The following is a 16546-nucleotide window of genomic DNA, read 5'->3' on the forward strand; positions in this document are numbered from 1 at the left end:
TAATTGCTGTACTAGGTATACTCACTTTATTTACACTGATGAATATATTTATCATGTTTTGTAAACTAGACTAGCCATAAAGTAGGGCTATGCTTAAAAAGGAAGTAGAAAAATTCTACCACTTATGTGGATTGTGTCATACTTTTATTATTGAATACATAACATTCCAATAAATAATACATTTTTTTTTATTGTTATGTATCTCTTTGGTTGTTGTTATTTTTTAAATATGTCAAATATGGTGCTGATTAAATTATTGTTTATATTTTTGAAAATGGCGTTTTTACATGCTTTAAACTATTGTTTTGAAAGGGGCGTTCGCGCGCTTAAAAATGAAAATACCAGAAAATTCCGGAAAAATATTTCCATTAGGTTGGTCGCCCTGCAGTGTCAAACATTTTATTATGGATAAAAAAGCTATGTATATATTCTAATTTAAAATGATACTTTATTAGCTTGGTGTGCATACCTCAAACCATGTAAGAACAAACTCATTAATGATAATGAAATACAATCTCAATTTGTTTGGTATAATGATGATATCAAAATAAACAAGCATTCTGAGAGTACTAGTAAAGCAATTTATGTCGACTACTAGGTCCAACAAATTTTCATATCTCCTAAATTAATGGTCATAACTCTGTGAAAAAATGAGTAAATTGTCATAAAAGCCAACTTTATGTGGCACAGACCGATAGACAGACAGAGATGAAACCTATAGCCCCCTCTGGTTGGGCTTTTCATTTTGGCTTCATGGAACGATCATTATCAAAGTTTCATTTCCAAATGAAATTATAGCATGTCAGAAAGTCCGACAAAATATCAACTTGTTTCATTGTGAACAAAATGCAAACACCACCACCCCATCCAAATACTTATTTTTACCTCATTCCAATCGAAATCAGACTTTTTACATTGGGCTCATTGGATGTACTGTTTAGATGGGTGTCACTGCATAATATAAAGTAGTTATAAGGGTATATGTAACAGTACATGATTAATAAAGGACAATAGGAACATTATTCCAACATTTGGTGACAGGCTCAGATTGGTTGACATAGGTCATTTTGACAGGCACCACCAAAACCTCCAAAAATAAATATTCAGGCCTAGCTGGAGACTGATATACATAAATAACCTAATTTAGTTGATAATAATAAATTTAATGCATATTTATTATATCTTGCTTGGATCAAAATTTCTGAAAAACAACAAAAAGAGAAAAATTAGTTAAAATTGTCATTAACAAGACTAGATAAATGTAATGCCGTTTCGCTGCATAGATAGTGCACAATTGATATGGTTTCAATATAATATTATGCACATATATAGGGTATATTGAGTCACTACTTTGTTTTCTCTGTAAACTTGAAATATCAACATTAATTAATTAATTTTTTATTGTAGTAAACGTAATCCCATTTGGAAAGGGCTAAAAGAATGAATCCCTAAAAACCCCCAAGCATTATAATACATTTTACAAAAGACAAAGGCTCAAATTTAACAATGACCATATGCTCCCAGGGTGGCCACTTTACTGTCGCCCGATCACCTACTGCAAGTCAAAATAACTTTATCATATGTTGCCCTCCTGGCGGCCGAAAATTTATGCATATTATATTATGTAAAAAAATGCAAATAACTAATGTTTGTAAGAGATCGGAAAGTTATTTTTAATTTATTGTTTTCAACTGGTTTCCTATTAGTATTTGCGCAACCAAACCCATATAGGACATAATAGCAACCACTTCCCCAGTCTATCAAACAGTCTAAAACCATTCAGAATGCCTCGGCCGGTTTTGATTATGCATTCAGAAAACCTCAGCCATGTAAATGTATTCGTAGGTTCAGTCGGAACACCTCGGTCATGTCTGTCTTTACTTTCTATTTAGTTACAATCAGAACAACTTGTCACATTTCGCTACACTATGTTTCGCAGAAAGATTTTGTTTACGAGCCTGAGGTTTTCCGAAGTTACAATGTGTTGGAACATATTTGTTTCTTACAGAATATACTGAGTGATATATATATAGTGATATACTACATGTCCATGTTCTGATGCTTCCCTTGAAATACTAGTCTAGTATAAACTATGTTAGCTATTTAAAGAAAAAACAACATGAAATTGTCATTAAGCAGTAAACTACAAAATGTGTAACGGACTTATATATGTAAATCTGTGTTATTAAGTGTGTATATAGCAATAAATACTCGTATGTTTAATTCTGACACCTACACTGGCTTCCATAGCAGCCAAAATTACCACTTTTAAAATGGCTGCCACAACAATCACCGAATAAATCTCCAATGTTGCTATTTCAAAAATATTTCCTAAGATATGTCCTAAAATGCAAAATGGCATGTTTCTATCATCAAAGACACACGTTTGTTCTTGATGATGATGAATTGGATAATGATGTTAATATTGAGTGAAACCATTTAGTTGAAATGCACACATAATATTAAAATTTTAAGGGCAGGTAATATATAGTATGCTCACTATAATACAAAATGTCGTATATTCTCTTAATTTACCTAAGAAATAGAGATAATTTAGGCATATATAAATTGTATACCGGGTAACATAAACTAAATCCACATAGGTTTTTAGAAGGAAAAATAGATACTTTTTAAAACTATATTTAATTAAAAATGGCTGTTAACATGTTTTATGACTCTGTATACCATATTCATACATAATATTGACTTATATGTACAATACTCACCAAAAGCTATCCATTGAAATACTACATGTCCATGTTCTAAAGAAGAAAAAAAAACCTTTCACATTGATGCTATAAGTCGTTATCTTGTCTTTCCCGCAATATATTTTTCTTAAATTGGTAATTCTGAATTGGGTGAGCATATTCTACATTTCACATTTGGTTCCAAGGATGGAATTTTCACAACCATTAAATCCCTAATTAGCACTAATTAGACTCTTTCTTAAGTAGCATTTCCCACTAAATATTTTTTCTTAAGTAGTGGATTTGGGCTCAGTGAGATGTCCTCTAACAAATAGCAAAGGAATTTCGAATGGAACTTTCACAACAATTAAATCCATAATTAGCACTAATTAGCATCTGACCTCTTCTTAAGTGCACTTTCCCGCATTATTTTTTTTCTTAAATTGGTAATTCTGAATTGGGTGAGAATATTCTACATTTCACATTTGGTTCCAAGGATGGAACTTTCACAACAATTAAATCCCTAATTAGCACTAATTAGAGTCTTTCTTAAGTAGCCTTTCCCGCAAAATATTTTTTCTTAAGTTGTGGATTTGGGCTCAGTGAGATGTCCTCTAATAAGTAGCAAAGGAATTTTGGATGGAACTTAAATTTCACAACAATTAAATCCCATTTTGGGGGTAATTTCAGTAGCGCCCCCTATTTACTTCCGCACTATATTTTAAGAATTGGGTTTCTGTAGTCAGTTGGGGTCCCTCTACACCACAACCACCTCAAACCTTTTGGAACTCTCGCAACAGTTAAATCTCACTTGGCTCCCAGTCTATTGGTACATAAAAGGTCCACCACATCGCTATAGTTTCGCAATGCATGCTTATCAATATTATCTAGGTCAACTACAAACACAATGGCCAGCTTTCTTTTTCTTCATTTAGCGGGATGCCAGTAAAACTGGGACTTTACGTGATTTGTGCAGGCGCTGAGCTTCTCATGTGATTTTGAACAAATTTAACTGTCTTGATTGAGGGGTTAATGTCTCATATCTCCAAAACATATTTATGTCCATAGAGTTATGGTACAACACCTTTCCAGGGGTCAGTGGGGAATTTGCCTTGACATTTTGACAGTGGCCAGCGGTTGGCATGTATGCGTTACATGTAAGGGGGTGTTAATAATTACATAATGCTCTAGGGGTAGAGGAAGAGGGTGTTGTCTTTAATTTACGTAACATTTAGCAAGACTATATGGATCGATCCCCATCGGCAGGCTTGTTCCAGCCAGTGCGCCATGACTAGTATATAAGAGGCCATGGCATATGATATCCTGTCTGGGATGGTACATATAAACAATCCCTTGCTATAAAAAATGTAGCGGGTTTTCAAGGCGTGTGTGCAAGGATTTCAGTGGGGTTGGGGGTTATAGACTTTGTTGAGTGAAGTTTATATGGGGTCATGCTCCCCCAGAAAATATATTTCAATTTTTTTTAGCTTGGGCAGGTAAGGGTTTCAACCCCCAATACCCTTCCATGCACCCGTTTCCTCTCTAAGATTATATGTCAAAATTACCAAATGTTTGACATCCAATAGCAGATGATTATTAAATCAATATGATCTAACATTGATGCCGTTAAACAAATTAAAGTAACTTTACCCTTTTCAAATGAAAGAATATTTATTTGAATTTGTTGATTTTAACACACGTAAAAATAAGAAGTGAAAATGTTCATTGTCTACTTTGGTATATTTTATTTAAAAATATATACATAATTAATGTGTTATACAAACTTAATTTTGAAAGTTCTACTAACACTGTATAAAATATTAATTTGATAATACATTGTCAAGATCAAACCAGTTTTAACGAAAGACTCTAGTACTATATCCTCAGCTGAACGTTGTACATACAGCGCAAGATTTCTCATTTCATTTTTTGAGACGAACCCTATAATTTCAAATCCACAAATGCACGTGTTGACTGAAACTGATAACAGGCTGTAGTTTGTGCTTTGCCGAACAATGGCGGCACAGGTGACGAATCGAGCGTATACTTTTGACGATCTCCATTCATAGCGAACACACAAGTTTTTTAAAAGGGCGTTTGACCTTGTATTTCATATTTGTACATGTTATAATATGATAACCAGAGACTGTAACTTTAAAGGAAGGAAGGAAATGTTTTATTTAACGACTCACTCAACACATTTTATTTACAGTTCTCCAATAAAGGAGACCAGACATCAAAAGGCATAAAGAATGTGTTCATTGTTATATTAAGCATTACGAAAATGCCATTGGTCCTAGGTAGAAATAATCCGCTTCAATTCTTAGGTTTCACATACACATACACTCAAGGCAATATGCTATTGATGAATGTCATGTAATAAATTGTTATAATTGAGACATATTGGACTATACTTTTTAATGAGAGCAATAAAGATTTCTTATCTTTCACATTTTTATATCCTGATTCTGTTATAGATGGAGACAAATGTCAGTTGCTGTCTGAAACATGTGTTGACATCCTCTGTGAAGCCAGCTCTTTTCTCACTTTGACTGTGCACAGTGTGCTAGTTGGAACCATTGCTGTTGGAAACCTCAAGAAAGTCTTGTTGCAGAAGGAAAATATCTTGAGGCTTGTGATAGCATCTGAAGCCAACTACACTGATGCCTCAGCTAAAAAAACAGATGTGAATCATTTAAGGAATGTTCTTGAAGCTAGAACGAAAGAACTGGATGCTTGTGAAGAGTATCTGCACCAAACAGACTGTCTAATGTCTTTTTGTGCACATTTGAATAATGGTATAATTTAATATTTAAAAACCTTTTTATAATTAGAATTGGTATACGTCTAATAATGCTGTTGTTTAGCCAATGTCCAAAAAAATCCTCTTCTAGACTTTTGATTGGATAGTTCTGAACTCAGTATAATGATTTTCAAGGAGTCTATACAAACCAGGGGTGGTGAAAAATAAAATTGTCAATCGGTCCCGCTTGATGTCATCATTAACGGAGGGGGGGGGGGAGAGGGGGAAAAAAAGAAAGAATAAAAAAACCTTTTTTTTTTATCACATCAGTGGAAAAAAACAAACCCAACAAATTGTATATATTTTACATAATGGAATAAATAATATAAAAAAGGAATAAAAGTTATGAATTTAAATCCCATATATGTATAAAAAGTACGAGTATTCAGTACTGTATCCTGAAAATTAATAAAAGATCACACCGTTGAAGCGTTTGACAGCCTGAGCTAGCACATGTTTAGACAAAGAGATTAATAACGTCATCACTGATTGGACGAAATTTGACCTCTACTGGCTCTTGAGATAACCAGTACATGTAGCTGTTCTGCTTACTCCCACTTGTTAACAAAAAAGTGGAAACCTTTTGCTAATTTTAAAATCCTTTATAATTATTGGATAGACTACATTGAACAGTCAACAATAAATACATTTATAGATTATTTCAGTATATTTTATGCTATTTCAAGCAGTTTGTATTGCACAAAAGTCTCTTGCTTCGGACTGGGACACTCGACCCGACAAAGCTCCGTACATAGGTGTTGACAGGTGTCGATTGTAACCAGTTGCAAACTCTGGGTCCTTTGTTTTAATTGGAGTGTAATACCTTGATGGCTCTCTCACCGATATTGTTAACGTCTGTTTAATCTCTTGACCGGCTTAGCAACTATGACAAAATTAATGTCTAGACTAGTGGCTGTGGATTGACACTACTGTAGGTCCGACTTCAGTGACTGACGATATATACTTAGGCAGACTTCAAAATCACAGACGTCTTGCCACTAGCCATATTGACCACTATTTATTTATTATTTTAAATCATGCATGAGATACTGATGTCTGGGCAGGCCGGTCCACTTGACGGATAAGAATTTGTTCCAATAATAGAAATGGACATTTGCTTCGGATCGACAAGAATGACAAAAGTTGGACCGGCAAACACACATTTTTAAAAAATAATTTCGGTCTCAGAGATCGAGAATCGGTCCCAGACCAGGAGAAAAGGGCTTTTTCCCACCCCTGATACAAACTAATGGAGAAATATTTAGGAAATTTAAAACTTTAAATTTTTCTTAAATTTTAAAATTTAAATAAAAACTGAACATTAAATATTTTCAAAATCTATCTTCTTCTAGAGATTTATTATTTAATGAATATTTATCATTAAAAATGTGGAAGTCTCTCTTCTCACAGACTTTTGATCAGGTAGTTCTGAAACTTAATTTAGTGCTATGATATACCATTAATAGTGGTACAAATGTTGGCCTTGTGTAAATTACACAAATTGTTTATGTTTATCTCTGGGTCATTAAGATTTTGTATTACTTCAAGCTGATCAGATGTATAAAGACATTCAGACAACTCTGTTCCCAAATGATATAAATCAGTATGTAAACACTGAACAGCTGCCAAATAGAGTTCCACTACAGAAGCCTAAATATATGGGGTTCAAACATTCTGTTTGTTCAATCTCAAAATATATCTCATACCATTTTAATAGGATAATGTTTAGCAATGACACAGGGATGTTCTAAGGCAGTCTTTACAAATTAATTATCATCTACAACTGACAAAATTGAAAAATAAATAGGATGCTCTCTGGACCAATACTGTAATATTTAGACTTCATGTCATATTTTTTCTGTTAAATGACATACACCATTTAGTTTTTTCAACAATCTGATAAACATTTTTTCTTTTTAATGTTTATTATGTTTACCGTTCTGTGTTCAAACTTCAAGATAAAAATGTGCAAACACTACTCCCATGATACATGTACACTGTATTTGACAGATATCACCCTTTATTATGTTAGAGTTTACATTTTTTATTCCTTTCTTTTTACACCTTTTTTTTTACAGTATTATACACTGTGGGGTATTGATGATGTCACATGTATTGCTAATTTTATTTTTACTGAAATGAGAAAATACAAACTTTTTGGAACATCCATATGAATTTGCTTTTTATGGTTTTCCAAATGATTTAATTATAGCCTAAATATAATAAGTATATGAATACAACATATTATAAAATATATATCATAACATTGTTTATTCTTGTATTGTTTCATATTATTGAAAAGAGTATTATGAAGATGGAAAATAGAGTATTGGATTGTAATCCCAAAGTATATATGCATTTATTACATAGACATTGCCACTTTCCCTATATTTATTAGCTTACTACAGGACTATTCTGTTTGCTTAACTGTTTGAAACTGTTATATAATATTTGTTGATAGAAGTTTTTATAATGTTAACTAGAAGAAAACATTGTAATATAAATATATGCATAAAGGTATGTTTGTAATTTCTGACATTACATTATGTTCTTTTATAGTGGACACTACACATATATCAAGACGTGTGAGTGACATTGGAAGTACTTTGGACCAACAGTTACTACAAAATGTTTGTTTCCCCATAGACTTTCAAAGTCAAGATATATTTGAGTTTGCCAGCTATCAGCCTTCAGTGAACATATTTGATATTCCTGATGAACTTCTGATCATCATTCCTCAGCTTAAAAAGCTGATGCAAAGTGGATTATTCCTAGCAATATGGGAGCGTGAAGGAAATAGTGATGTACTCGATGATGGTTTAAATTCAGTTCTTATTGCTTGGACACGTGCTAAACAAAAGTGGGATAATCTGAGTATGGACATTATAAAAGGCACAATCTCATTTAGTAATATTCAGAAGCATCTTTACATGTTCTCTTTGAATTATGATCGAATCAAACATGAGTTTACTTTGATGAATGATGAGAAATCCAGTGAGTGGGTGGATGAACGAATACAGCAACTGAAAACCTTCTCCTTAGTTGATAAGTGTCAGAAGGCTGCCATTGAAATTATGCAGATCCAGAAGCAGTTCGGTTTCAGTGGAGACTTTAAACCAATTGAGGAAATACTGAATCTGGTATGCATCTATAATTTTGGTACAATCTATGCTTAATGTTTATTTTTCACAAACCGTTAGTGTTAGGTTAAAAAAAATTCTATGTAAACTAACTAGACAAAAGAATATCACTAATATATGTGTGCTTATTTTATTTTCTCTATAAGTTAATTATAGCTTGTCTAAAATGTATTTTCTCTATAAGTTAATTATAGCTTGTCTAAAATGTCAACTCAGATTTTGTTTCTAGAGCCTCTTTGCTAAAATACTTCTAAAAATACAACCATGTGCAAATATATACTAATGATCTCTGTGAGTTTAAAAAAAAAATAAAAAATATTATAATGTTTTAAATATGTGACAAATATGGTATTCCTGCATATATTAAAATATCATAACATGACAAATGCTATTCATTGTTTTAACTTTCTTTTTTAACAATTTTAATATTTATGAATATTCAAGTTCAGTTGTTTCTCTATTAACTGTTGTTTTTCCAGACAAAAAGTGCAAATGTGGCCATGAAAGAAATGGACCAGTCTGTTCTTGAAACCTGCAAGTTGTTGGAAAATGTTTCTGACAAACAGATTGAAAGCTTGGTGGCATTCAGACAAAGCAAGCTGCTTGTTGACTGGTTAAGACAATCCATGAAAGGTTTGTAGCTTCTATTTTTAACTTTTCTCATTTTCACCAAATGCTAGATAAATTAAAGTTGAATTTGGTAAATTTCTATACTTCTAGATAAATTTGCTAAAAATCTCATATACGAAATATTTAAAAATGCAAAGTGTCATTGGCAGGGAACCTACTGCACCTATTTGCACTGCAGTTGACAAACCGTGACCGTAAGCACTTGGCCAACCAGGTCTTCCCCAAAAATGGAAGACCAATTAATTGTACTTAAGAACGCGTGCTAACAGACACTCAGTTTGAAACTAAAGTAACAGTTTGTATTAATATACAACCATTTTTAAATTGGGACAAGGCTAATGATGCACTTGGGGAATAATAGTCCACCAGCAGAAACGTCGACCCAGTAAATGTAATATTTAAAAATACAATATCAATTGGCAAATTTCACTAACATCTTAATTTTTAATAGACAGTTGTAAATATACTAGTTTGTTGCTTTAAGTATTCAAAATGGTTCGATCAAATATAAAAAAAAGCATTTACCGTATTTTCCCATGTATTATGCGCACCGGTGTATAATGCGCACCCCCCACTTTGAATGTTTATTCCAAGAAAAAAAACATGAACCACAATATAATGCGCACCGTTTTTTTAAACCACAAAATCGATAGTGAATGCAAGATGTACCGCTTTCTCCTGTCACCAAAATTAACAAAAAGCGAAAGAAGCGGTATATTCAAGAAACCAAGAAACAAAACTTAAGTTAGGTATTTGAGTACATAGACCTACATGTCACATTAAACAAAGGCTAGTACTTACGTACTTACATGTCACAGACTCACACGTGCATAAATCAAAACAAAGTTATATACCCCATACACTGTAAATGACTAATAAATATATGAAAACAAAAATATAGCATATTACATTTCGTTCTCGTGACTAACGTGAATGCGCGAGATTTCTAAATTTATAATAGTGTGGTATATTTCCGGTTTGCGGAAATGGCCGAATTAAATCTCATGGAAATTAAAAAAAATTACGATCCAGTTTTGTCATTTTTGTGCACTTTTTGGCGAGGTATGGATACTTTTGTAGATTTATTTTGCATTTATTACAACCATCACAAGTGAAAAGCGATTTTTAAGAGGGTTTTGGCATTTCGTTGTAATGAACACTGTCAATAACCTGTAAAGTACCGTAAACTACCGATCGGCGATTTTTCATGGGTGATCGCTGGACATTTTTAAAAGATATTTTTTCTATTGCTATGTACCCCCATTTTTAACCTGTATTTTTTGGAAAAAAAGTGCGCATAATATATGGGGAAAATACGGTACAAGTTTTTTTATTTCTTTTTTAAATTACAACTCTTATTATTACACTGCTAATATTTCTATTCCTCTATTTAAAATTACATACAAACTGCTTTAATGTTATTATCTGGTCTTTATAGAATTTGTGTATTTTTAAGGATCCAAAACCTTTTCAGAAGCAGCAATAATGTGATTGAAACCAAATTTTCTTCCCCATAAATGATTCTTTATGTTTACCGTAATAAACAGATAAAAGTCTTGTTTAGTTACTTATTTGTTGTTACTTTTTACTATTATTACTTACCAGTTAGGCTGTCTGAGAAGATAAAATGTTAATAATGAATACCATCTATTACTTCTATTTCTTTTCTTTTCATTTTCTGTCCTTTCAGTTTATTCAATCGTTTTTCACAAATGTTTACTTTAATTTATTAATTAATTTATATATTTATTTATTTATTTATTTATTGAAAACTGCAGTCACCATTATTGCACAATTTAATGTTTGTAATTAGGAGAGGGCCTCATAAGTTGGCTAACCCTTTTGTGTGTGTGTGTGTGTGTGTGTGTATGCAATAAAATATGTTTTCAATTAATAAAAACCTGAAAGTGCATGGTCAGAAGGATAAAGATGGTAGAGAAGCATCTTGAAGACGCTTTCATTTGCTGCCGAAATAAACATTGTCATCCATGAGTATGCCACCTCTATGCAGTTTTCCACAAAGTTTTAATAAAAATGATTGAAATGAAAGAAATGCTGCAGGTGTATTATTGTGCTTTGCCATTGTAACTAGTTTGGTTCTTTTTGCTTGAATAAAAGCTGGATTGAAAGAGTTGAAGGTGTTTGTGGATCTGGCTTACATTTCTGCCGGGGAAGGAGACCATGAGATCCAAAAGGTGAACTGTCTACATGCTGCCACCACGGGATATGCTCCACTAGTGTTTGACTGCGACCAGCAGTGTGATTACAACATGTTTTTACAAAGTTGTCAATCAGTATGGAGAGAACTGAAGAGCAACCCAAATCTACCAGAAATGTTGGTAAGTTCTTGTAACAACTAATTATGCTTATGGTATTTCCACTTGAGTGTTTCATCCAGCATATTGACAAAATGCTTTGTTTACAATAATCAAGTTAAAATTACAATCAGACCTGTCCTAGCGGCCACCTGCAGGTAAGTAATTTTTAATGTAAATGCACTCGTAATAAGCGGTCACCTGTCTAACGTGGCTAGCGGCCACCTAAATCGCATCCTAAATCACTAAAATACCTGTATTAGGTGGCCACAGTAAATGTGTACTATTATATAAAAGGGATATTTTTAACAGCAAAAAATAAGGTGCATCAAACAAGCGATCATCTTCAGGAATACTAGTACCCATTCCATCTCTTCATCTCTACCGTGTACCAGTTAAGAAAGTATGACTCGGAAATGCATCTAATTGCATCTGGGTAGGCTAAGCTTGACATTTGTAGATTTACTTACTATGACAATTAATATACTGCATAAAATAGTAAAAAAGATGGTTAAAAAAGAGTAAAAACAACAATATACTGCATAAAGATTGTATATTTGGCAACCTGTAATCATTGGCCACCTGTCGTAAGTGGTCATTTTTTCTACTTCCTTGTGTGGCTGCTTTCCACTACAGTGTGGCATTAAAATTTGTGCTGTGCCATTGTGGCATAAAATGTCTCGAATACAAAAATGGCATTCAGGGCGCTGTAAACAGCAGCATACCTTTTTATTCAGCCAGTGGGATTTTGGGATGAGGTCAATATCATTGATGGACAGTGAGCGCTATCTGCTCACGTGTACTGCCAAAATGGAAATAGTTTATAGTGCTGAATTGTGCGAGTTTCGTGGATGTGTTATGGCATATGAAATGTGTAAAAATGTGACATAATACTCTTAATTTCTTGACAATTTGATCTGTTTACAGCTGCCTACTTTTGTCATTGTTTCTTTTTATCAAATTTCTTTAAATACACTTAATTTTCACTATGTTGCTAAGCTGTGAAACAGTTTTTTGTATTGTATATATGGAATGCTGCTTATTAAAGAAGGTTTGTGTAACATTAATTATGCAAGTTTATAATTATACTACAAGTCATGTGATATTATTGATTTAATCAAAATAAAGAATGTTGTTTACATGTTGTAACAATTCTGATAGACATTCATACATTTTCAGCATTTATCACACACTGGCCTAATATAATTGAAACAACTACCCAGTTTTTTTAAATTTGTATATTGTCCATCTGGGCAGGTGTAACTGATAATACAAATTGGAATATTATTTTACTGGCAATCTTCTAATTTGTTGTTTTTTAGCGGGACACATGTCGATTTTTGCAATGGTTGAAGGAAGTGAGCCAGTCCCATGGTTCTGTGGAGGTGACATCATTGTCTCAGGCTGGAATGATCAACTCCAAGGGTCTATATCGCATTGGAAACTTAACCAGAGAACCAGCACCTCCCCACTTGGTATGTACATACAGCATCAGACATATTTCTGTTTCTTGTGAGGACCAGGTTTCATATGTTTAGTATGTACACTGTTATAACATTATATCCATTAAACACAACTTTCTCTTAAACAGATGTCGTCCGAGCATGGTTTTGCTCAGTGATAGAACATATGTCTAAAGGTATGAAACCTAGAATTTATCATTGATTCATTTTGAATAAATCAGTGCTCCCAGATTTGTATGTCAAATACTGCTTGTGGTATGTGCTGTCTTATGAAGGAACGTCTTTGATTATAATTAAAAACATTAGCCTAAATACTTGCTGTAAGGTTTTTCTCATTCTTTGAGATGGGTGGAATGTTGCCAAGTGATAGATTGAACTCTGAGGTTTAATGAGTCATACTATTTGATCCCTTGCTAGTTTTTCAAATCAAGTTTTCCTATCTCTACCAGTTCCCTGATGTTACATATATCAAAGACTTTCCTGTTTGTGAAAAGTTCATATTAAAAATCCCCTACTTCCCCACTCACATTTATTCAAGTATCAAAATATTTTCTGTAAGACCTTCAGCTAAAATGATATAAAGGGCCATTCCATGGTATTTGGTCCATGGGTGTGGAAATTTCAAAATGATCTGTTAAACCAAGTTTTTATTATAGCTTAAAGTTAACACCCTTAAGTACATACAAATATACTTTTATAGCCAATTTACTAATATTTTATGGATTTTAATAACAGTTTTATTTGAAAAAATTATTTTTGTAAGCCAGGACGTGACATTTGTTTTTCGGTGATATTTCATTACTATTATGTCGAATTTAAAAATTAGGTATCAGGACATCATATCTAAAATATACTGCATATAAAAATACTACTTTCCTTTCTTTCATATCATAATTAGTATATTAAATTATTTTTCAAAATATATAATGTCATGTCCTGGCTGATTTGACATATAAAAGTTAGTTTTATTTAAAAACTATTTCTTTGAAATAAAAATCCTTTTTAATTCTCCTTCTTCTCAATGTTCCAAGTATAAATAAAAGGTACAATGATGACTGCTTGTATTAAATGATTAAAATAACCACCTCAAACTTTGTTCCAGGACGTGACATTGGGCAAATATTAAATTAAAATGTGCTGATGTGATGCTAAGCAAACTTGCCTTTTGTTTATTTTCTCTCAGAACAGCAAATATATATTTTGAAACTCTTTGAATAGCTGTTAATAAAACTGTGTTGCAGTATCATTAAATAAACATTCCTTTCAAATTAAGGTGTATAAAATAAAGCTGAGTTAAAAATGTTCTATTTTCAGGATTTGAACAATGTCATCAGTCTACATGTGATGCCAGATTGTGCTGAAAGTGATGTCAAAGATGTTGTCAGGAAATACTCCTATAATCAGTTGGTGGATCTTCAGAGTCGTCTCATGTTGGTGGCAGGAAGAGCTGAAAAGGGGAAGGAAAATGTTGACCTGTTTATGATGGTAAGGAAGAAAATATAGTTTGTGTTGGAGTATTTAAAACAAGCTTTTTCATAACTTTAATAAACTCTTGCATATTTAGTTTTACATCGTTTTAGTGATGAATTTGACAGTTGTTGTGGCAGTACTAATGACAGGTACCACCAGTGGGGCAAAGATATGCTTATTTTTTACAACACCTTAAATCATCACTGTTTTTAACAGTGATTCATGAGAGCATGTCATCATAGCTGTACATATTCCTAGCTGTTCTGTGCTAGTTTTGATTTCGTAAACTAGTCTGGGAATGGCAGTCCTCTTTGTGGCAGAGCAAGAAAGATGGAATCTCCAGTAAAGGATCTTTTGAGCGACTGTCCTATAGACGAGGCACTAGATAGAGATTCATGCAATAGACCACTATTTTGCCAAATGCCCATTCGACTGTACTGTATGGAGATATAGCCTTGATCGCGTATTACGGTTTTGTCATTCAGATTTGCTTATTCTTTGTGAAACAACAAACACAGGCAAGACTAATAGGAAAATTATGATTAAGTTTTTCTTTTTAACATGGATTTTGCTTGTGTTATATTTTATTTGCCAGTTTTTCTTCTCCAAGGCCACAAGAAATCATGTGCCTTTGACACTGGTTCTGACCAACTCTAAATTTGGCTTCATCTGGCAGCTTAACTGTTTTTTTCTTGATAAACATTAGTAATGAGTTTTTTTCTATTTCAGATTTTAGATGGCATAGTGCGACTTTCCAGGACCTACATCAAACTCATCTCGGATGGATGTGTACTCTTCAACTGCTGGAAGGCAAATTTCCTTTGTGATGTTTCTCGTGATGCATGTATCATTTTAGATTTTGGGGAAACCTCTGAATCACTGAAAGGACACCGACTGAACCATCGACTTGAAGAGTTCATAAATGCTTTGGCAAATGTTTTTGAGGATTGCCACATGGAGTGGTTGAAGTATTTAAGTAACAAACGTGACCAGTATTTAGAGCTGAATTTCTTCACAATTAGCCAACTGGTATTTCTACAGAAAGAGCTGATCAAGATTGGAACTGATGTGAAGACATCGGACTTGGTATTTCCACTGCTGTCACTGATCAAGCCAGAATGTTCCATGTCGGACATACAGCAGGCCATGCAAAGCGCTAAAGATGAAATATTCCAGATTGAGCAGACAGAAGAGTTGGCCTGTGATGAAAGGGAAGATACACCAATGGAAAGACAAGATACAGAGCAGTACTTTATACAGGAAGTGATGAAAGCTGGATACACTGAAACATTAGCACAAGCTGCTTTTAAACATGTTGCAGATGCTGATATAGATGCAGGTTGGTTCATGTCACAAAATTTCATGTGAACTTCCCTGTTCGTGTGTTGATTATGCAAATTTAAATTGACACAAACTGTCAATTTGGTATACATTCTTCAAATATCAAAGATGTTAGCTAACTGATTAGGTTAAGTCGGTTGTAACCTGAGTACAAATCATCTGAACCAACTTTGGATTACCTAAGATTTTAAAATATTGTGCCCTCCATGTCATGATCTGTTTTTATATAGTACGGTCCGTTAAAGTATAGAACTGTTATTAAAGCATTTGTGTTCCGTTTGTAATACATGTATAATTATCGAAGACAAAAAATGCAGTACATGTTCTGCTGACTAAAGCTTGTTTTTGTAGATGCTCTTGATATATTCTTGGACATAGATTTACTCTGCTAATTTTTATATAGTAGAATCTGTATGAATAATTTTGTAAAAACAAACACCCTTAAATGGTCAACACAATCAGGATTAGTATTTTGTCTACAGCAATTGTTTGGTGTTTGGAGCATGAGGAAGATGTAGAATTCCAGTCTTCAGCAGTTGACCCAGTTGAGTTGACCTCAGAGCCTTCTGAAGAGCAGTTTTCCGGGTGGAACTCGGAAGAAATTTCATTTGCATCAAGAGCTGCTTCATTAGTGCGGAATCTTCCAGAACAATTAAAGTATGTAGGGCATTTCTGTTTTACAAGTGAATCACAATCT

At 33.2% G+C, this 16546-nt stretch overlaps 1 protein-coding gene across 1 annotated transcript in view; it reads left to right on the plus strand.

Moving 5' to 3' along the window:
• Positions 1-16546, plus strand: part of LOC121369682 (E3 ubiquitin-protein ligase rnf213-alpha-like) — a 70752-nt gene that overhangs the window by 19321 nt on the left and 34885 nt on the right. Inside the window, exons 5-12 of the mRNA XM_041494733.1 lie at positions 5165-5485; positions 8050-8630; positions 9110-9263; positions 11379-11599; positions 12898-13050; positions 14353-14523; positions 15238-15847; positions 16332-16506. Of these exons, the coding sequence (XP_041350667.1) occupies positions 5165-5485; positions 8050-8630; positions 9110-9263; positions 11379-11599; positions 12898-13050; positions 14353-14523; positions 15238-15847; positions 16332-16506 (2386 nt within the window). The remainder of the gene's footprint in view (positions 1-5164; positions 5486-8049; positions 8631-9109; positions 9264-11378; positions 11600-12897; positions 13051-14352; positions 14524-15237; positions 15848-16331; positions 16507-16546) is intronic.

The sequence above is a fragment of the Gigantopelta aegis genome, chromosome 4 (genome assembly GCF_016097555.1).
Source record: "Gigantopelta aegis isolate Gae_Host chromosome 4, Gae_host_genome, whole genome shotgun sequence".
NCBI lineage: Eukaryota > Metazoa > Mollusca > Gastropoda > Neomphalida > Peltospiridae > Gigantopelta > Gigantopelta aegis.